The sequence below is a fragment of the Hemibagrus wyckioides genome, linkage group LG16 (genome assembly GCF_019097595.1).
Source record: "Hemibagrus wyckioides isolate EC202008001 linkage group LG16, SWU_Hwy_1.0, whole genome shotgun sequence".
Lineage (NCBI taxonomy): Eukaryota > Metazoa > Chordata > Actinopteri > Siluriformes > Bagridae > Hemibagrus > Hemibagrus wyckioides.
Genome location: NC_080725.1, coordinates 4498876 through 4521059, shown reverse-complemented (window position 1 = coordinate 4521059; position 22184 = coordinate 4498876). Strand labels below are relative to the sequence as shown.

Sequence of the window (22184 nt, the reverse complement as noted above, 5' to 3'; positions counted from 1 at the left end):
TCTGTCTATTTTTCTCTCGTGTTTCCACTGCATTTAAGGTAAACATAATAAAACAACATCATATTTGTCATCCAGAGAGGCCCATGTTTGTGCGGAGACCGATCAATCAGGTGGTCCTGGCTGATGACACTGTAGACTTTCAGTGCGAGGTTCAGGGAGATCCAGCGCCCACTATCCGCTGGCGAAGGGAGGAGGGAGAGCTGCCCCGGGGCAGGTTAGATACCTTCACACTCACACATATAACACTTTGTCCACCAAAACCTTACTGCTTATGCTTATGCTTGTGCTGCTGTTGGCTTAGTGAACCACCAGACATCCTCACACAGCTCAGTACAGTTTTAAGAGCTGAACCACTGATTAATTAAATTTAACACACAGCCTAACAAGGATAAATAACAAGCATCGAGATGTGTTTACAAGATGTGTGAACCCTGCCCTCTTTTATAAACACCTGAATTTATGTTAAGGAGATGAAATACCTGAACTAATTTTAAAACACACATGAAAGCAATTATAACACAATTCTATTTTTATTTATATCGTCTTTTACTTTAATAAAGCAGGAAAATAGACGTCAAGTAAGGAAGACAACATGACTGCTTGTACTGTTGTGAGAAAATAATTAACACGGTGTGATGTGGCTGGACACAAAGTTAACACAACACATCTGGAGATATTTTCTTACACACATACAACGGCAATTTGAAACAATAGCGTGTTAGAATGAATGCAATAAGGTTAACCTGTAATTTGAGATACAGTCAGCACTACTGTCAGAGCTGCAGCTATAGAAAATAAATCAACCCCTTCTGACTAATCACATTCAGAAATTCTGCTGTTCTTTAGTATAATAATTAATTATGCAGTATTTATGTAGCACTTTCAAGGTTAAAGTCTTATTTACTATGTTTTATAAATTAGGAAGAAGACATGTTTTGGATAAATATTAACGAGACATACCTTAGCCTTGACTTTCTATCTAGAATATGCTATAATGATTTTATTTTACTGAATATTCTTTCTCTCTCTCTCTCTCTCTCTCTCTCTCTCTCTCTGTCTGTCTCTCTCTCTCTTTCTTTCTTTCTTTCTTTCTTCCCTCTTTCTTATTCTTTCTTTTCAGATTCGAGATCCGGAGTGATAACAGTCTACGCTTGACTCAGGTGAGAGCTGAGGATGAAGGAACGTACACTTGCGTCTCTGAAAACAGCGTTGGCAAAGCAGAAGCTTCTGGAACACTTCAGGTCCACGGTAAGCTAAGACTCTCTCTCTCTCTCTCTTTCTGTCTCTCTCTCTCTCACACACACATACATTTACACTGTGTATACTCCCACTCATGCTAATACACACTAGGTCTAGAGCGATATGACCATTTCATCAACACGTAACTTCATTTCGGTTTTAATTCAATCAGCTGCAACACAAGTGCACATGCTTCCTTTGCACTGTCCTCATTAAAAAGGGCAAACTGCTCCAGCAACGCTCATTTATTTAGGGCTGCCAGACACAATTAAAGGAGTTCTGTTCAGCTGGAGGCGCATCTCGCTCCATGAAACATGACTGTAGATTTGGGTATGTTGTTTCATTAAGAAATCCGCGCACATCAATGTAAAGGTGCAGCAACCGCAGACTTGAACTGCCGATTTCATTGTCAGCAGTTCGAGCATGCTAATTGTGGTTGGAACACTAATGCTACTAATGGTTCACAGTCTTTTTCAGCTGTCTCGCCTTTTTCTTGTAATTTAATTCTTTAATTCAATTTGCGGTGAAGAGTACAGTAATTCCAGTATGACTTTTTTTTGTCTAGAGTTACTGCTTAGTGCTGTATGTGGTATATAAAAGCTGTAATTCATAGAACTATCTAGATATCAAAATTTTTGAAAGCCTCTTGAGCTAAGCTGTAAAGTCAGTGACACCCCCACGTACACACAGGTTCATCTCATCCATCTCATTTTCTTTCATTTTTTTCTTTCCATTCTCCATTTTAGTGGGCCCATCTCGTAAGTACCATTTCATCTCATCATACTGCATGTGTGTGTGTGTGTCTGCATGTGGGAAAAGGGAGCCATTGTGATTGCATGTGACAGGGCCATGACCTTTGGGGTGCAGACGAGTCCAGTGCAAGATATGCATCTAGAAATGTCAATTTTTTTCCTCCTCACATACTCAACCCAGTGACTTAAACATAGCGACTATGTTCTAACAAAAATCACTATTTATTTACCATCAGAATCTTTAGTACCTTCAGCGCACAGAACAGGACATACTGATTAGTGTGGTCAGAACCAATTTCAGAATATTGACTATATATCAAGGCAAAACTATTCACGTTTAAATTTTTACATGTACTGTGTTTAAAAAAAATAGTTCTACATTTACAGCATTTTTTCATTATTTCATCTAAATTATTTTCTAATTAATTGACGATTTTATTTGAACGGTGCAATGTTTTTATTAGCAAAAGTCTTCATCAAAGTATAGAGTTACATATCTTGTTACTTTGTGTTAGTAGGAACATACAACATAGTGAAAAACAAGCCTTAAACAGCCTCAGATAAATTCTGTTTGAAGATGAATAGGATGTTTTATTTTTTTCTTTTTATGGATCTTGAGTAGAATTTAGAAAGTAGAATAAAATTACAAGCTTATTTGGAATACCAAACCTTTAAGTATTTGAGTCCAAAATCCTATATAGACCGATCAGGCATAACATTATGAGCATAAGTGAATAAGACTGATGATCTCCTCATCATGGCACCTGTTAGTGGGTGGGATATATTAACATTTTGTCCTCAAAGTTGATGTATTAGAAGCAGGATAAATGGACAAGCGTAAGGATTTGAGAGAGTTTGACGAAGGGCCAAATTGTGATGGCTAGACCACTGGATCAGGGCATCTCCAAAACTGCAGCTCTTGTGGGGTGTTCCCGGTCTGCAGTGGTCAGTATCTATCAAAAGTGGTCCAAGGAAGGAACAGTGGTGAACCGGAGACGGGGTCATGGACCGCCAAGGCTCATTCATACACGTGGGGAGTGAAGGCTGGCCCGTGTGATCCAATCCAACAGACGAGCTACTGTTGCTCAAACTGCTGAAGAAGTTAATGCTGGATCTGTTAGAAAGGTGTCAGAATACACAGTGCATGACGGGTCAGGGCTCTTTGGGCAGCAAAAAGGTTACCAACACGATATTAGGTTGTTATGCCTGATTAGTGTAAAAAATATGTTGTAGCACTACACCAAAATTCTTTGGTAGTAAACTGTTTTCAGAGGCCAACCTTCACTCAGATGATTTATAACATTTTGTTTTGTGCCAAAAAAGTATTGCCAACCCTCAGCATTCCTGTATGAAGTAGCACAGAGTGTTAGTGAGAAGAGAGAGACGGAAAGACTAGCAGGATGTGAAGAGATGATGATTGTGTTCACACTGAATAAAACAGTGGAACCTCTAGAATTGTCACTTTCAGACATCAGGGCTTATACACTACTCTTTTTTTACTAATATTTTGTGCTGCTGCAGGTATACTGGAATGTGAGCGAGGGCATGCTTTTATGGAGATGCAAAAAAGGTTCATTGTGTAGCGTGAGGAATGTTAAGGTTGTCACACGAAAAACACTTCAGTTGAATATACAGCTGTTACTGAGTTTTACAGCGACAGCTGAGTTAAGTGGAATATTATAATGCCGCACAATTCAAACCTCTGAAGTTCATTTTTTTTGCCCTCAAACCCAGAACAATGTTACAGACCACAGCAGAAGCCAGTGAGGTCTGGCTCGAGCTGTTTCTCCTGAGTATTCTTCATAAATAGCATAAAGTCAACACGCAGCATGCTTTTAGAGTCTGGCCTTTAAGACTGTGGCTTTTCTACAGAGCAAAGAAAAGGTGCAAAAATGACCGCTCCTCTGTCTGATTAGGTGACTGAAAAACATGGATGATATTTTTGTCAAGACCTAACTTTGGAAAGTTGTGTTGAGAATGGGAAAAATATATATATCTGTGTAAAGTACGACATTTTGCATATCCCATTATGGGACCTCTTGCTTTCAGGATCTCTGTTCGTGTCTTTTATACGCAATAAGAGGAGCAATTTGAGCTTAGCTCCTGGGAACATTTTTAGTTATTCAGGTCAGTTTAATGTCTAACGAAAGCAAGTAGCGGTGATGTATGTTTTTTCTTAAACACTTATTGCAGGGGCTTCATCAGTCCTGCTTAATTATATAACATTTAAACAGACCGTGATTTACATACAAATTAAATCCAGAAATTTGTGTTGTTTTGTAGCTAGAAGGGTAAAGATGTGAGGAAGGATTATAAACAGGAGGTAAGTTGTGTTTCTCAGACCTTGCTTTCTGTTTAGGGATGTTGTGTTCTGTTTTGTCGATGTCCTTTTCGGTCTTTTAATGTGCATATAGTTGTACTTTAGCTAGTTGTTGATGTGTTATTGCATAAAACATTTATAACATATATAATAACATGAGAGATAGAGAGAGAGAGAGAGAGAGAGAGAGAATATACATATGTGGATTTCCCACAATATATTGTGACATAATATCTCACATTAATCATATTCAGATATCCGGGCCACATTGCTGCTGGTGTACTTATTTCTGTTGGACTGTTCTTAAATGGACCTTGTTTTTAGGGCTTCTTACTTTGTTGTATCCTCCTTGGCTTTTGGATTTCAGTTTTCTGAAAGTAAATGACTTTTAAACTTCTCACAGGTGAGAGCTTTTTGTTTAGAGAGCATGAATTAGAAGTAGGGGCTAAAGAGAAATGGAGGAAAAAGAATGAGTGAAAACAGAGGAAACCGAGGGGTTTCTGGCCTGCTCTAAAGATGAAGGATCTGTTTCATCATGCGCTCAGTGGCAGGCCATGAAATAATCCAGCGTGCTCATTTCCTTAACTGGCCTCTTCATTAGCATGTGTAAGCTGGGGAACAATAGAGATGAAATAAGCCCATGTAACAGCGGTTTATTCCCGACTTAAAGCCTGCTGCACTGGCCCGCAGCCCCCTAAGCTCATTATGGAAGCAGTGAATCTGCAATAAAGGTCTATTTTAAAAGCCTGTCACTGTGGCCTAGCCAGGGCAAAACCAGTGACACTTTTACAATGCAGTATCATTTATATGTATTGCCTTTTTTTTTTTCTTGTGAAAGTGGTGCAGTTAGAGCCACGCTGATTGGAGAAAAAAAACCCCGCTGTATGTGTTCTACATGATTTTGTCATAGATAACTCGAATCCTTTAAACCCATGTGATGGTGGTTACAGTCTATAGGTCATGTTAATTGCATGTAGGAGTTTTAATTGCATTTGCACCTACTGAAGCGTGGCTTCCCACCATGTCTGTCTGCGCAACTGTCGGAGCATGACAAGTGCCTGTCAGTGTCATCCCACTGGGGGTTCCGACTCAGCACACTGGCAGTGGTGTGTTACATGCAGCTTGTGATCTAGTGATTTTGAGGTGTGTGAGTGTGTGTTTGAGTGTTTGTGTGTATCGGGGAGGGTAGGCTGAAGTGTGTTGTGTCTTGGCTGGATGATCAGGGATTTTTCATGCTGGTTTATTTGTGTTAAGAGTGCTAACTTCTCATCATCCCTGGGGGAGTGTATGTGAAAGTGTAGACACAGTATATGTGTTTCAAAAAAGAAAAAGAAAAAAGGGAAAGCAGAGGGGTTTGGAAACTCTGGTGGGTTTGATGTTGAAAAATAAAAGCAGTGAGCCACATGTGTTAGCTTAAGTTGTGCTTCGGCTACTTGCAGACTTTCATCGTGAGTCTTCTAGAATTCTTACCTCAAAACGCACTGGTTATGGTGATTAACTTCAATGTTCGCATCACAAATTTCTGTAATCCTCTGCCCACTTGAGCCTCAGATTGCTGTTCTAAGTTCACAGGAGTGAAGCCTGATGTGGTCTTCTGCTTGTGTAGCCCATTCACCTCAAGGTTGAATGTTCTGTGTAAAAGCTGAGATGCTTTTCTGCTCACCATGTTTGCAAAGAGTGATTGTTTGAATTCCCGTACCTTTCCTGTCACCTCAAACCAGTCTGCTCATTATTCTCTGATATTTCTCTCATCAACAAGGTATTTTGGTGTTTTTTTGCCCACATAATGTATAACCTCTAGCGACTGTTGTGTGTGAAAATCACAGAAGACCAGCAGTTTCTGAAACGTTCACTCCAGACAGTCTGACACCAACAAACATGCAATGGTCCAAGTCACTGAGATCATGTTTGATATGAACATTATCTGAAGCTCTTGACCTGTATCTGCATGATTTTGTGCCACATGATTGGCTGATTGGATCCGTACAGTATTAAAATTTCTATTATTTTTGTAAATGCTTTCTAACTTTTTTGCCCAGTTATCATTTAAACAGCAACAAGATATAATAAATCACATTTTACAATATTATATTTGAAACTTCAGTGGAAATAATACAGCTTTATACTGCATAGAGCAAGCAGAATCCAGGAAAGAAAACTTCATGTCCATATCGTAACTCTTTGTACCAGGGCCCAAAAAGGAATTTGTGCTTCTTTTGTTGTGTCCACGTTCAGCACTGAAATTATTTGTCATGTCAAACTCCACAGTGGTGGTTAATGACTCATGGTGGTATATGAACATAGACACTCAAGGTTTTAATGATCTGCATTTAAATGTGTTATTACCTAGCTGAATAGGGGTAATATATTCATAGAAATGTTCCAAATACGGTTAAGTTTTTTTTTTTCACACAAAAATGATCTTCAGATTTAATCATGATATCACACCCATTTCTACTCTGTGAAATGCCCCAAGAGCCTGTTCAGAAAATGTAGGTGCTAACTTTTGTGTAAGATTATCTCAACAGAGTCAAAAACCAATGCCTTAAAAAATTTTATATCGACCTTGCGGCAATAAAATAATTTCTTTTGTTTTCCATTTCCAGTGGCATAGCTGGTATCCAAAAGCTGGTATATATATATATATATATATATATATATATATATATATATATATATATATATATATATATATATATATATATATATATATAATCTTTAGCCTGTCTAAAGAGTGTAGAGTGTAAGAGAATAAGAGAGTGCTCTTAAATAAATACATATTTTTAAAGAGGGTGCTCTAGGATAAAAATGATTTTTGAAGAGGGTGCTTGTTTATGGAAATGAGCAATGTTTCCTGTTACATAACTGACCTAATCTCTTACCATTAAGCATTTCATAAACGTTTGTTTTGGTTGCATCAGCCCAGCTGAGAGAGGATGACAGGATCAATACACACAAGACCAGAGATTGTTATTGAAATCTCAGGATATTGAAATCATTACTTACTGTGTTTGCTTTGAACTCCTTTGCAGTTGGGTTCAGACTTACAGAGAGGAAGGATGTGTTGTGGTTCTGACCTCTCTGCTAACCTCCTGACCTCCATATCCCACTTCACTGCTGGATTTCATTCCATTCCAGAAAGCTTCACGCTTGCAAGCTGTGCTTTGGCAGCACCCTGCTCTTCCTCTGATTGTTTATTTACTGTGTGGCCAATGAGGCAGCTGTTGACTGAGAGAGAGAGAGAGAGAGAGAGAGAGGTAGGAAAGTGGCAGAAAGGATGACAGAGAGAACATGAGAGATGGAGTTAACAAAAGTGCTTGTTAGATGCATTTACATAGAAGGTGTTGATGTTTCAAAGCACACTAACCTGATGGATCGCCCTAAAATGAATTCGTGACATAAGCTAAAGAGGACATTTTGCCTCACTGCTGCTTAACACAAAACGTCAGGGCTGGCAGTTTGCTCTGGACGTGTGTGAAAGAGAGAAACGACTCGTGCAGGAGAAATCAATTAGCCATTGAAGGTTAAAAATGGCAGCATCACCCCTCCTCAAGCGTGTGCTAAAGAGTGATAGATCTGGGTTTAATCAATATTCCCCTCCTCCAACCGTCGGCAAAAAGCACGTCCAGAAGGAGATCACACAGGAAGTGTGCTAGCGCGGGGGTCCGTGCCCACGCAGGGCATAGTTCAACGGGGAAGGCGTCTTCACAGAGGGCTGCAGGCAAGATAAAGCCACAGATTAACATCCACCAGCAAGAGGCATTGATCACGCTCAAACTGAGGACAAGCAGAAAGCTCGGCAAGAGTAAGAGAAACAGATTGACATGTGCTAGAGAGGTTATGTTGTAGCTTGTAGTGAATTGGAACTGGAACTTTTTTTGTGTGTTTACGGAACAGCATTTACATAAAAATTGACATTTACAATCAGGTATTTATAAACTTACTGATTGTAGTAATCATATCCTTTCCTAACTAGTTGTTTTGGTGATGTCAAGCAAGAATGAAGAAAGCTTGCATGTTTGTCTTTGGTTAGCAGCAGTTTAGCCAACTAACTGGGATGAGTGATATTTTTACCTTCTCAAACCAGTCAACTGTTATAGGTTTAACAATGAATATGTCTGTATATTGATTGATGTAGTATATACAGCCTAGGTATGATGTGTCACTATGGCTTCATCTCAGTCAGCTCCCTAGATTGTGAGTCAGTATTCAGAGTACATTGTTAAGGACTCTGGCTCACTATACATTGGGACACTGATGACTCAATTTCTAGTGACATTTTCATTTCCTCATCAGTCATTGCAAATATAAAGATAAAATATTTTCAGTTTTATGTGATATAAATTGTCCCAGCCCACTCTATCTTCTTTGCACTGAACTTTATCATCCATCACTTGCATCTACACCAGACTCTGACTGATGGATAGTACTGACATCAGACTCTGACTGGCATTGTACTGTATGTGCAGTACTCCCACTGCGACATTTTTGGACTGCAAACAGTGTTTCTTCTCCCAGAGGCCCAAAAATGGAATTTGTGATTGTTGTGGTTGTGTCCATGTTCAGCATTGAGTGCCACACTCCACAGTGGAGGTTAATGGCTAATATGAAAGTAGACACTCAAGACGTTAAGAATTTGTGGTATTCCTGTTTTTACCTGGCCTACTAGGGGCAATATATTCATAGATTATTTTTTTCTTCACAAATGTAAATGGTGATATCAAACCCATTTCTGCTTTCTGAGACGTTCTAAATGCTTGCTCATAGGCATCTAAAACTTGAGGTGTTATCTTAAACCATTAAAATTCTGTGTAAGGTTATTCTAACAGAGGGAGAAAAACGTTTCATGCTAAAAAGCTAACAGAGTCTTGCTTCATTTTATATCAGGTTTGCGGACATAAAATAATTCATTTGTTTATACTGATCGAAAATCCAACAAGCCAATTTCCAGGCTGTCTGTGGTGTACTGGTAAAAAGGGTTATTGTTACTTGTTATGTTATTTTAATAGTTTAGAGAATTAAATTCAGTATCTCCTCACTATGTCACTTTAGAACTGAGGAGAGAACCATCCCATATTCTATAGTAGCTGAGGGGCAGCTTTTTTATTTATTTATTTATTTATTTATTTATTTATTTATTTATCTATTTATCTATTTATCTATTTATTTATTTATTTATTTATTTCTATTTTCTGTAGTTGGAGGTTCAAAATGACAAGTTACAACCTTAAACCCTGCTTAAGACAAAACAGCCTTAGCCAGAGGGAAAAATGTTTTATGCTAAGAGTCTTGATTCATTTTATATCAGACAAAAAATAATTCATTTGTTTATACTGATCGAAAATCCAGCAAGCCGATTTTCTTTCCGTCTGTGGTGTACTCGTAAAAGGGGGGTTAATTATTTAACTATTTTTACTTGTTGTGTTAATAGTTTAGAGAATTAAATTCAATATCTCCTCACTTAATCTTGTCACTTTCTGAACTCAGAACTAAGTTGACCATCCCATTCCATAGTAGGAATACTCAGCTGAGGTGCAGTATTTATTTATTTATTTATTTATTTATTTATTTATTGCAGTTACAACCTTAAACCCTGTTTAAGACAAAACAGCCTTAGCCAAACTCTCGAATTATTTTTTAGTAAACAGAAGAAGCCGAAAAATAGCTTACATGTGTCACATAGGATTAGCAGACACTCATTCCACAGCTCCAACTTGCAATTATTTTTAAGCCTTATTTTTAGGTTTCCTCACAGCTTTGTGAAAGCAAATATTCAAAGAATTACTCGACAACTCTCTTATTATTTAACAGACTATTACACACAGATTTCTCACCTTGTTTTATCAGATAAAAATGTCATTCTTATTTGCTCCATTTACTTTCCTCTCTAATGGCTTACGCTAGAAACAGAGGGAAGAAACAGAGGAAGGTCTGTATGTAGAAATAGAGAAAGAAGACATTCTTAGTTGTTCTGTGCCCAAATCTGTAGGGACTTCATCACTGTTTTTGGAGTCCAAGTCCCTATTAGGAGACAAAACAAAAATCTTCTCTTGGAAATTTGATCTCTCACAACAAACGCTCTTCCGATCTGAGCGGCTTATTTAGTTGCACAGGCCTGAATCCCACAGGCTCTTAGATGTGTAGGGCTTGTTGTGGCACTCCCACACACACACACACACACACACAGAGAATGAGCTAGCAGTCCTGTGTAAGCCCACACAACTCTAGTAGTAGAGTTATTGCTCACTGTATTCTGTGCCATGTATTCTGCATGAGAGCAGTAGAAGAATAAAACCCTGTCAAAATACTGCTCTTCAACCCATATCAGATTTAATCAGACAATATTTCAGCATCAAATACTTCCACATAAGTACAGATCCAATAATGTGTTGATAAGATATGTTTAGCTTATCAATATAATTGTCAAAATAGAGTTTCCATATGTATATTTAGTACAGAAACGCATCAAACCACCAGTATAATAATTGGCTTGACATACAGCTATGGCTGAAAATTTCACTTTTCTGGGTTAGGTGTCAGTGCTGCTGTCTGCTGATCACACAATCTAAATAACACATCCAGGCAGAACACACTGTACTAGTGGCCCTGAAACCAGGCATACATGCTCATTATCACTCATGCTGGCTTAACTGCATGGCACACGCTTGAAACTTTAGAGTAGATGTAGCACCAACTGGGCTGGATATATATAAAAGGAACTTTTAGGGAAAAAGAAATGCTAATGTGTGACGTTCTCCGGTATCCAGTTCCTCCTCAGATTGTGGTTCGTCCCCGGGATCAGATCTCAGCACTGGGACGTACCGTGACGTTTCTGTGTGGCACTAAAGGAAACCCACCACCTGCAGTGTTCTGGCAAAAGGAAGGGAGCCAGGTAAGAGAGAGCAGATGATCATCAAGCTTTCTAATAGCTTTAGAGTATGACTCTTTAGAGTGTTTTCAGTCTCACCTGAAGTCAGGATTTTTTCATTCATTCTTTATCTGTGCTACATCTAAATTCCTGGGTCATCGTGTATTGTGTGCTTTAATATGCAGACATAAAATGTTAGACAGTGTTTACTGCAACTGTGTACACAACTGCCAGGTCTAAAATTAGGTTAGGCAAAATTAAGTGAGCCATGTGCGTAGGCTGGACGTATTTATTTGTTCATTTCGACAAATCGTAGTCGTAAATGCAAGCTGAGGTCAAAACAGGGGCAGACATGGTTAAACAAGGCAAAGCCATAATCATAAACCAGGGAAAAAAAAGACATTGGTCCTAACTACAACAGCAGAGCTCATAAAGAGATAAATAAAGAAATTGAGAAAGGAAAAGAGATAGACCGGTCACTCTGCTCGCTCTCCGGAGGATTTTAGGTAAAGTTATTTTAATCTGCCACAGCCCAAAAATTGACTATATATTTTCTATATAGTCGAATATATTGAAAACTTATATATTGTATAATATATTGTATAAGCAAAGAATTCTGGAAGAAAGTTGGTAAAGAAGTCAATTTTCTTGTATGTATTTGAAGCTTATAGATTTTGTAAGAGAAATGGGGGAGACAGACAGAGAGAGAGGGGGAGAGAGACGGACAGACAAACAGACAGACAGAAAGAGAAAGAGACAGACAGACAGACAGAGACAGACACACACACAGATCACATAAAGGAGCAATGGATATAGACACCAAATCAAGGAGCTGTAGAGTGACAGTGGTCAGAACCAGAGGGTAGGATAAGGGGGTCAGTGAATAATTTCCAAAAATGAAACAGTAACACACACACACACACACTCCTCCCCCTAGCCGGCTCAGACAATGGAGCAGCTGTCAATGTTGCCTCCTTCTGCATGAAGAAGGCTTCTTATCCTCAACCTTTTGTGTGTGACCCCTGTCTCCCTGTCTCTCTGTCTCTCTGACACCCTACACGCATAAACCCTTAACCACCAGATGAGATAGCTCTGCCATTGTTCTTTAATGTGTACATAAATCTTAATGGTCGTCCGGATTTTACATCTAAACAACAACTATAGCATTCATTGTTATAATGTTCCTTACAAATGCAAATAGGCCATTAACCACCCTGTTTTATTTCTTCTATCTATTTGTTTACATCGTCTTGGTATATAAGTGAGTAATACATAACTCATGTTGGTAAGACTGATATCTAAGCCGTCCATTTTGATTTGATCACTTCCATATCGTTAGCAGTGAAGATGAGGGGTTGGAATTTTCATGATGCTGTAATCAATTTTAATATGTACGTAAGTGCATGTTGATGTATATCATTATTTTATTCCTATAGCCTGCTAAAAATCCTGCTTAGTAAAAAATAAATATTGTGGTATAATATATACAGCAGAATAAATTGTGTCCATTAATAAATGAAAAATGTAATTTTGTTTTATTTAGATTTGCATTAGCAAAGGTAAAATATTGTAGCATATGTGTTTGTCTATGTAGCATCATTGATTATTTCCATCTTAAAAAATCGTTAACTTTTTCATTTGCATTCGACATAATTTTATTCTCATAAAGTGATTTTCTTTTTTTTTCTCAGATGCTGATGTTCCCCAGCCAGCCTCCAGCACAGTCAGGTCGCTTCTCGGTGTCACTGAGCGGTGAGCTAACCATTAGCAATGTTCACAGCGAGGATTCTGGGTATTATATATGCCAGGCCATCAGCGTTGCAGGGAGCGTCCTCACCAAAGCCCTGCTGGAAGTAGAAGACGGTGGGTAACAGCACCCGTGCAGTCGGGCTGCCTGTTTTATTTGTGTAACCATCACATACATCATCCTTCACCCTTACACAGAGCCACTAATAAACGATTGGTATTTTAATATCAGTCTAACAACATTAAGCTTCCGGGTGCGTCGATGTAATTGTATTATTTGCGCATGACCTTATCACAGCAAAGCTTTACCCGGTGTGGCTCATTTTCACCCGGAAAATATATTAAAACCTCTTCAAAGCCGGTCCAAATTAAAAATTCCACATCCTCAAAGGAGTGAGCAGCAGGAGGCAGGGGAGACGTAATCAAAAAGGACAAGCCGTCGTCACACTATGCAAATAGCCCGACAACATTTGCCTACTCCCTTCTGCTCCCCAATGACCGATAAACTGTTTATGCATCTTGTGTGGAATTGTGTGTGTGTGTGTGTTAATGCAGGCACATGCACGTATCTGCATGCTGCAACACCATCACAAACACACCCCTGTAAACCAGAATAATGATTCTGACTAACTGAGGGCATCTAAGTAGCTGTCACTGCTTATACAAATCACACATATGAGCAGCAGTCTATTATAAATCTCTCTTTATTTTAAATTTCAAAATAAAAAGCCAGCTGTTTTGAAATATTATACGTTTTCCAAATACTTAATGAGCTCTGTTACTGTGTAATGACTGCTAAAATTATTTTTCTATTTTTCTGATCATTGGCGCAGGCAGTAACCCGGAGAGACGTCATTGTAAAATGGGGTTTAGTTTAAAAAATGCATTATAAAGCAATGTGATTAGGTGATATACGGTTAAATCAACTCACCTCATTTCTTTTAAAAACCCACATGCATTTTTGTAATGATGTGATTAAGTTTCACGAACAAAACGGTTACTTAAATCTAATTTGGTGGCTATCTTCTTTATGAGTGAGTATTTATAAATATTCTAATATAGTACTATGAGATAATATCTGTCTGATTTGTTGTATAATTCCTGTTATTGGCATTTTATCGATTTTTCTAGTTACACCACCATTCACCCTGACTCTGAGTTGTTTTTTTTTCTTTCTTTCTTTCTTGTGAATAAAATCATTCGCTCAGTTATATTTAGACAATATTTGGGTGCCATATCCTATTTATGTGAAAGCTTTATGTCGTAAGTAAGAGACATCTACAAAACCAGGTTGTTAGTAATGGATCAGGGCTTCACCTGAAGTCAGGAAAAATGTTTTTGTCATTTTATCTGCACTGTAACTTGTTGAGCAGAAGATTTCTAAAAAAAATCGTCACACCTTTTTATGCCGCTTTCCTACCACTTCATCACAAATGCTTTCGATTTTGGCCATGAAACTTGTAACTAAATTTGCAATACTCTAACAGTTCACTCTTGAGAGCTCTGAATGCTACTCCAAAACACGGACAGAGTGCCAAATACAATTCTGTGTACTATATACGCTCACTACATAACGGGCACAAACACTCTCACACATAAACACAAACGTGCGCGCACACACAACACACACACACACACACAGCTATGTAGGACAATTTAGGACTTGGAAAAATATACAGGTGCATCAATAAAATTAGTAAACTGTGCAAATATTATAACCAAAGAAAAAATTAATATTTACACATGATGTAATTGTCCAAAATGGTAGTATAGCTCTGGGAAGATCTGTTCAGCATGGTGTTTGAGGAGAGAATGCTGGGAAAGAGGTTTTTTCTATAGCAAAATAGGTGGAGGCAAACATTTTGGGAAAGCAAGAGGCCTAAAACTGAACCTAATGGGAATCTAAAATCAAAGAAAAAACAGAAACAATGGGAAATTAAAAAGCTAAAACCTGAACTTGGGAAAGAATTTTGAGCAAAAAATGTAAGATTTTTTTAAAATATGGGAGGAGCATCATGGAATACTATATATTGAGGGGATTTTGCGGAAATAATGAATAAATGAACTGATCTCTGGTCGGCTCCTGTGAGGATCGGTTTTTGCTAAAGTGAGTGGAATAGTTTGATAGAAGTGATAGGTAAAAACGTGGCAGGTATAACATACATTGTATGTTAGATTGTAGATTACTTAATCTACTTTAGCCTCAATTCCAGTAAGTATAATTTCAACCAAAATTTCTAAACTTTTTGCCTAAGCTTAACTCTACCCATGTCAGCCCAGAAACCTTGTAACCCTATTAGCAACATGTCATCATTATACAACTGAGTTCAGTTTAAAAGCCCACAATTTCTAACACAACAAAAACTCAGAGTGGTGTTTATGTTGATTTTAACACATTCATGACCTCTTTAGTTATGTCTTTTAAACATGTCTTTGAAAACCATTTTCCATCTGTTGATAAAAAGAGAATGCTAAATGCTGAAGTAACTGACAAGTCAATTATTTATGAAAGCCCCGGGTTAACATAGGGACCATTTTTGCAGTGAATAATTTATCCAGTAAAGCTTAGAAATAACACACATACACGATGCACTGTAGTGAAGACATGCTGATGTGGGGTGCAGAATGCCGCAGGTCGTGGAGTAATGCACTGCGGCACAGCTTCAAAACTCATAACTCATTGTAAAAGCCGATACACACATTATAATGCAGCACTATGCAGATGGAACTCGCTCATATATCTGGCTTCTTGCCATTTAATAGCAAGGGGAAGTTGATGATTGCTGCTAACGATCACAGTTTCTTCCAGCTCCATCTCACTGTCCCAGTTTTAAATCTATAATAATGATTTAATGGACTTAAAGCACAGTAAAAGGTTTTCCTTTCCTGCTTAGTGCTACATTATTTCAACTCACACATTGTGACTGAATAGTAGACGACTAAAGTGAAACAAGTGCACTTTGCTTCTTCTTGCTCCGATGACTTCTGCTTAACTCTGCAGATACCCAGAGTATATAGTAGCTTGGAAAACAGACGTCTGGTGCTTTTAAACTTAATAGTGCCCATGAAAATGTCTTGCAATCTGAATTGAGTTGTGTTAATGTATTGCTCCTTATATCAGTAAACATGAATCTTTCTTAATATCATATTTAATTAATATTGCCCTTGTAAAAGTAAGTGATGAATATAGCAAAACTTAGTGTTTAATATATACACCATTCTTGTATCTCATGTTTGTCTCACATCTAATTAACCTTGTCATTCGTTTGAATTTAGCTCCATCCGATCGAGTCCCACCCATCATCCGTCAAGGCCCAGCCAATCAGACGCTTGCTCCTGGAGCCACTGCCCAACTGCAGTGTTATGTAATGGGCAATCCTTTACCCAGCATTCAGTGGGAGCGAGATGGGCAGAGAATCCTGGGAAATGACGAGCGCTTCAGCATAATGGAGAACGGCAGCTTACAAATCACAGCCCTACAGGTACTTTACAAAGTGAATATGCATGTTTTTTATATATATATATATATATAAAAATCTTATTACCCTAGAGACGTTAGCATATGGTATTTCAAATCGAACCTATTCAGCATGTTCGGTTTCATAGTTAAATGTCTTATCTGACAGTCACCATATGCTGTTGCAGTGTGTTCAAAGATTCACGTCTGCAGTTCAGCTCACCTGCAAATCTGTTGTGCAGTTCAGCCTGTAAAACATGGCCATGTCTGTCTCAGAAAGCAACAGAAAAGACAGAGTATCAGCACAACAGGTGTGCTTAGCACTCCGATTTATGATGGGGTCAGGTGAACTGGGCTTTATAAAAAGAGCTAGTATAGTTTGCAGCTGACCCAGCCTGTCAAGAAAGAGAGACCTACAACAATAAGACGGCTGATTTTGACTCTACTTGGGCTGTCAAATGTCTTTAAAAGTTGATTGCAGATTTTAATTATACTTTTATTACTTAGAAAATGTAAAATTCAACTATATATCCAACTGGAATATACTAACGGGATTAAAAACAAACAAACACAACATTTGTAGTTGTGGTACGTTGGGCATTTGTATCACATAAACCACAGAAAGTTTAAAAACATTTCGAATGAGACAAATGTGAAGAGGGGCTAAATTAATTTTATCATACATTGTATTGTTTTAATGTCTTTTTATTTTTTTTATCTACAGATTATTTGTCTACAGAAATGCTTTCTTGATATTTAGCTAGATTCTATTGATTTTTCACCTGTTATACTGATATTTAGCTAGATATTACTGATGATTATGATTCTACTGATATTTATCTAGATCTAACTAATATCCAGCAAGATTTAATAGTATTTTATTGCGGCTAGAGCCACATTTTGTTTAGCTTAGATCGTATTCGTATTTAGCTAAATTATACAGAATATTTCCTTATGTTTCCCTTTTTTTCTTAGATTTTATTGATAGCTAGACTATACTGATATTTACCTATAATCTACTGATACTTAGCCTGTTCTTAGATATTACTGATATTTATTTAGATTTTACCGATAGCTATATCTATTATCTATCTAGATTTTAAGGATATTTAGCTAGATATTCCCTTTTTTTAGCTAGATTTTACCAATATTTCACTAGATTATGCAGATATACACTGCCCGTCCAAAAAAAAAAAAATATCACACACTAATATTTCGTTGGACCGCCTTTAGCTCTGATTATGGCATGCATTCACCATGGCATCATTTCGATAAGCTTCTGCAATGTCACAGCATTTATTCCCATCCAGAGTTGCATTAATTTTTCACCAAGGTTTTGTATTAATGATGGGCGCAAGGTCAGACCACTGCGCAAAGTCTTCTCCAGAACATTCCAAATTTTCTCAATGGAGTTAAGGTCTGGACTCTGTGGTGGCTAATCCATGTGTGAAAATGATGTCTCATGCTCCCTGAACCACTCTTTCACAATTTGAGCCTGATGAATCCTGGCATTGTCATCTTGGAATGTGCCCGTGCCATCAGGGAAGAAGGAATCCATTGATGGAATAACCTGGTCATACATTATATTCAGGTAGTCAGCTGACCTCATTCTTTGGGCACATAACATTGCTGAACCTAGACCTGACCAACTGCAGCAACCCCAGATCATAGCACTGCCCCCACAGGCTTGTACATTAGGCTCTAGGCATGCATCACTTCATCCACCTCTCTCCTTACCCTGATGCGCCCATCACTTTGGAACAGGGTAAAACTGGACTCATCAGACCACATGACCATCTTCCACTGCTCCAGAGTCCAATCTTTATGCTCCTTAGCAAAATGAAGCCTTTTTTAGCCTCACTGATAATTGGTTTTCTTAAGGCTACACAGCTGTTGAGGCCCAATCCATGGAGATCCCTTCGCATTGTGTGTGTGGAAATGCTCTTACTTTCACTATTAAACATAGCCGTGAGTTCTTTAAATTCTTTAAGTGATCGTTGATCACGATCATGCAGGATTTTTTTCCGACCACGTTTCTTCCTTGAAGATGATGAGTCCCCCCTATCCTTCCAGTTTTTAATAATGCATTGGACAGTTCTTAACCCAAATTTAGTGGTTTCAGCAATCACCTTAGAGGTTTTCTTTGCTTGATGCATGCCAATAATCTGACCCTTCTGAAACGAACATCTTTTCCATGACCACATGATGTGTCTTCCAACATGGTTGTTTAAGAAATGAGAAGCTACTCCTTGCATCAGTTAGGGTTAAATAACTTGGTGCCAGCTGAAACATAATCATCCATGCAGTAATTATCCAATAGGCTAGGTAAGAGCCTATTGGATAATGACTGCATTTGCTTAGTTAAATCCAGGTGGTGACTTTTTTTGGACAGGCAGTGTATACCTATATGTAACTGATATTTAGCCGGTTTTTCTGGTATCTAGTTCGATTCTAATGTTGTTTTATTTGGATATCGCTGATATCCAGCTAGATCTAACCAATATCTTACAAGATTGTAATGATACGTAGCTAGATTTTTTTATTTTTGGCTAGGTTTCTTTGATATTTAGGTAAACTGTTCTGATTTTTACTTACATTGTTCTTATGTTTAACCTGTTCCTCTGATATCTAGCTAGATTTTACTGAGACTATTTCTTTAGCTATATTTTAATTGATATTTAGCTAGACTTCTCACTCAGACTTTCAGATAAGAAACATCAGCTTTAGAATCTTTAAAAATGTTTTGTGAAAGCCCTTCTAAACATAGCTATAGTACTATCTCAGTGTGTGTGTGTGCATGTGTGTGTGTGTGTGTGTGTAATTAAGGGATAGCTACTGCAATAAGTGTGGATGTTGGGTTAATTGATTGCAGCCTGGACAGATTAACGACTTCTCAGCCTTTAATTAAATTCTCATTCAATCGTACAGCAAGTCACAGGGTGAGGTCATGTAATCTTTAGAGGCTACTGTACACTTAGCAAACCTTTTCTGTAATCTGTGGCCACCAGTGAGTAACAGATTAAAAGCTATCCAGGCTGTCATCTACTCAGTAGAAACTACTCATTTCCACAGTGTGAATTGTTATTTTTTTTCTTTATATCTCTTCCATGTACGGTATAACTGTTGTTTGAATAGCATCCATCTCTCATAATGAAATATGGCATTTTAAAAAGAAAGAGACAGAAAGATGTGAACACACATCTTTTACTGGAAGGATCATAAGAGGCCATTTGTAGTCTACTGTTCTGTAAGCCGAGAGAGAGAGAGAGAGAGAGAGAGAGAAGTCAGAGTTTACATCAGCAAACTGGAAAGAGAAGAGAGATGGGAGAATGAGAGAGTGCAGAAGGTGGAAACGAAAAAAAGGGGAGATTTGAGAGGCAGTGAAAATATTTAGCTCCCTGTTGCCTTTGCGCTCATGCATTTTTAATCGCGTGTTTAACGTTCACGGCTGCCAGCCATAAAAATCAGTAGACACCTACTGAGCACGCATCGCGGCAGAGCTTCGGTCAAAAACATTGGAAAAATGATCTCAAATGAAAAAGTGTTAGAAGAAAGTGATAGAAGTTGTACAAAAGTGTGCCAGTATGGCTTCAGTTTGCAATTTCTTTCTCTATCTTACTCTTTCTCACACATGCTGTCACAACGTCCTCACACTTCTCTGAACAGACTCCAACAGCTCTAAAGAAAATAAGACACCATTACATTCCCACACAAAGCCAAAAGACACAGACGGATAGGCAGGTGACAAATTAAAAGAGAAAGCAACATAAAGTGTCTCAGTAAGGTGTTGGGCCAACGTACACCTCCAGAACAACTTGGCATGGATTCTGCAAGGCTATGGAAGAGTATTAGAGAATGAACACATGATATTGCTTTAGTTTAGATGATCTGTCTAATACATCACTGCCTTCAATCTTCCATTCAAGTTGAGATCTGGAGACTATAAAAGCCATGGCATAGATTTGCATAATTTTTGCCCTTATCAAAATGTTATGCCTTAGGTAAATGTGCTGACTTGTCCTGGAAAAGACTTCTCCCATCAGATTAGAAATATTTCATCAGGTTATCAGTCAAAGTAACTTTGTATTGACTATAGCAGTGACCCTTCCATCTAACTGGACAGTTGGACCCAAGGCATGCCAGCAAAAATAAAAGCTCCCCACAGCACAACAGTGCCATAATTTTCCCTTAATTTCTTATCCATCTGTATTTTGATGTGTACACAGCTGCATTCTGCAACATAAACATAGCTGGCTTTATTGATGAACATAACAGTCAACAATATAAAATTCTGCTCATGCTTATTTAAGGCCTGCTTTTAAAAGATGAAACTTAATATCTTTGAAGATCCAGAAACCTTATATATACCTTCATGTATAACTCTGTATAATTGTCTTACACAGTCATATAGATCAGATTAACATGATCTTCTTGACCATGTGGCTGTAATTCTCCCACAGTATGTGTCTGTTAAATTCATAACCAGAGCCATCTCTCTCTCTTTATGTTTTTGGATGGTTGCTATTCAGCATAAAACTTAAAATATACTGAGAAACAAAATTTGAACAAATTGATCATATACAGTCGGGTCATAAGTATTTGTTGAGTGACAAATCAAGTGAGAATCAAATTTTGTATTTTTGCCTCCATACAAGGGGTTTAACAAAACTAATGGATTAACTGTTTAGGAGTTACACCTGTTTACAATTACACATAGACCCTCCATTATCACAGGCTCAAAAGAAATTGTCCAAACTAGTATTATTATAAATACACCAGTCAGGCATAAAATTATGACCACCTGCCTAATATTGTGTTGGTCCCCCCTTTGCTGCCATGCACTAAGCCGTCATGCACTGTGTATTCTGACCCCTTTCTATCAGAACCAGCATTAACTTCTTCAGCAATTTGAGCAACAGTAGCTCGTCTGTTGGATCGGATCACACGGGCCAGCCTTCGCTCCTCACGTGCATCAATGAGCCTTGGCCATCCATGACCCTGTCTCCAGTTCACCACTGTTCACCACTGATACTGACCACTGCAGACCGGGAACACCCCACAAGAGCTGCAGTTTTGGAGATGCTCTGATCCAGTGGTCTAGCCATCACAATTTGGCCCTTTTCAAACTCTATCAAATCCTTACGCTTGTCCATTTTTCCTGCTACTAACACATCAACTTTGAGGACAAAATGTTCACTTGCTGCATAATATATCCCACCCACTAACAGGTGCCATGATGAGGAGATCATCAGTCTCATTCACTTCACCTGTCAGTGCTCAGAATGTTATGACAAATTGGCGTATATAAGGATTATTTTTAAAACCTGGAGGCAAATCTTTTGCAGTCAAATAGTGCCTGATGTCTGGAAGCAGTGGACATCAACAAATAATAAGTTTCCTCCATTGAGATGCTTTGCCAATCCTTTACTCTCATTGCTAGTTTGTGGCTTTTTCTGCCATCAGTTTTGTCTTCAGTAAGTGAAAAGAACGCTCAGTTTTGTTGAGGTTGGGTGACTGACTCGGGCACGTAAGAAAATTCCATTTCTTTGTCTTAAGGAGCTCTTGGTTGCATTTGCAGCATGTTTGGGGTCATAATCCATCTATAATCTGAAGTTGGCATCCAATCAGTTTTGCAGCATTTGACTGACTCTGAGCAGAAAATACCACTGTATACACTACAGACTTCCTCCTGCTACTTCTATTAGCAGTCACATCATCAATAAACCCCAGTGACCCAGTTCCTCTGGCAGTCATACATGCCCATGCCATAACACTGCCTCCAGCATGTTTGACAGATAATAT

General features: G+C 38.2%; 1 protein-coding gene across 3 annotated transcripts in view; it reads left to right on the top strand.

Moving 5' to 3' along the window:
• Positions 1 to 22184, top strand: part of robo3 (roundabout, axon guidance receptor, homolog 3 (Drosophila)) — a 141678-nt gene that overhangs the window by 96225 nt on the left and 23269 nt on the right. For 2 of the 3 annotated variants that reach the window (XM_058412735.1, XM_058412738.1), the window contains exons 5-10: positions 76 to 214; positions 1121 to 1248; positions 1986 to 1997; positions 11079 to 11203; positions 12871 to 13042; positions 16202 to 16407. In XM_058412735.1, coding sequence (XP_058268718.1) covers positions 76 to 214; positions 1121 to 1248; positions 1986 to 1997; positions 11079 to 11203; positions 12871 to 13042; positions 16202 to 16407 — 782 coding nt within the window. The remainder of the gene's footprint in view (positions 1 to 75; positions 215 to 1120; positions 1249 to 1985; positions 1998 to 11078; positions 11204 to 12870; positions 13043 to 16201; positions 16408 to 22184) is intronic. The other variant, XM_058412737.1, reaches the window with a different exon arrangement.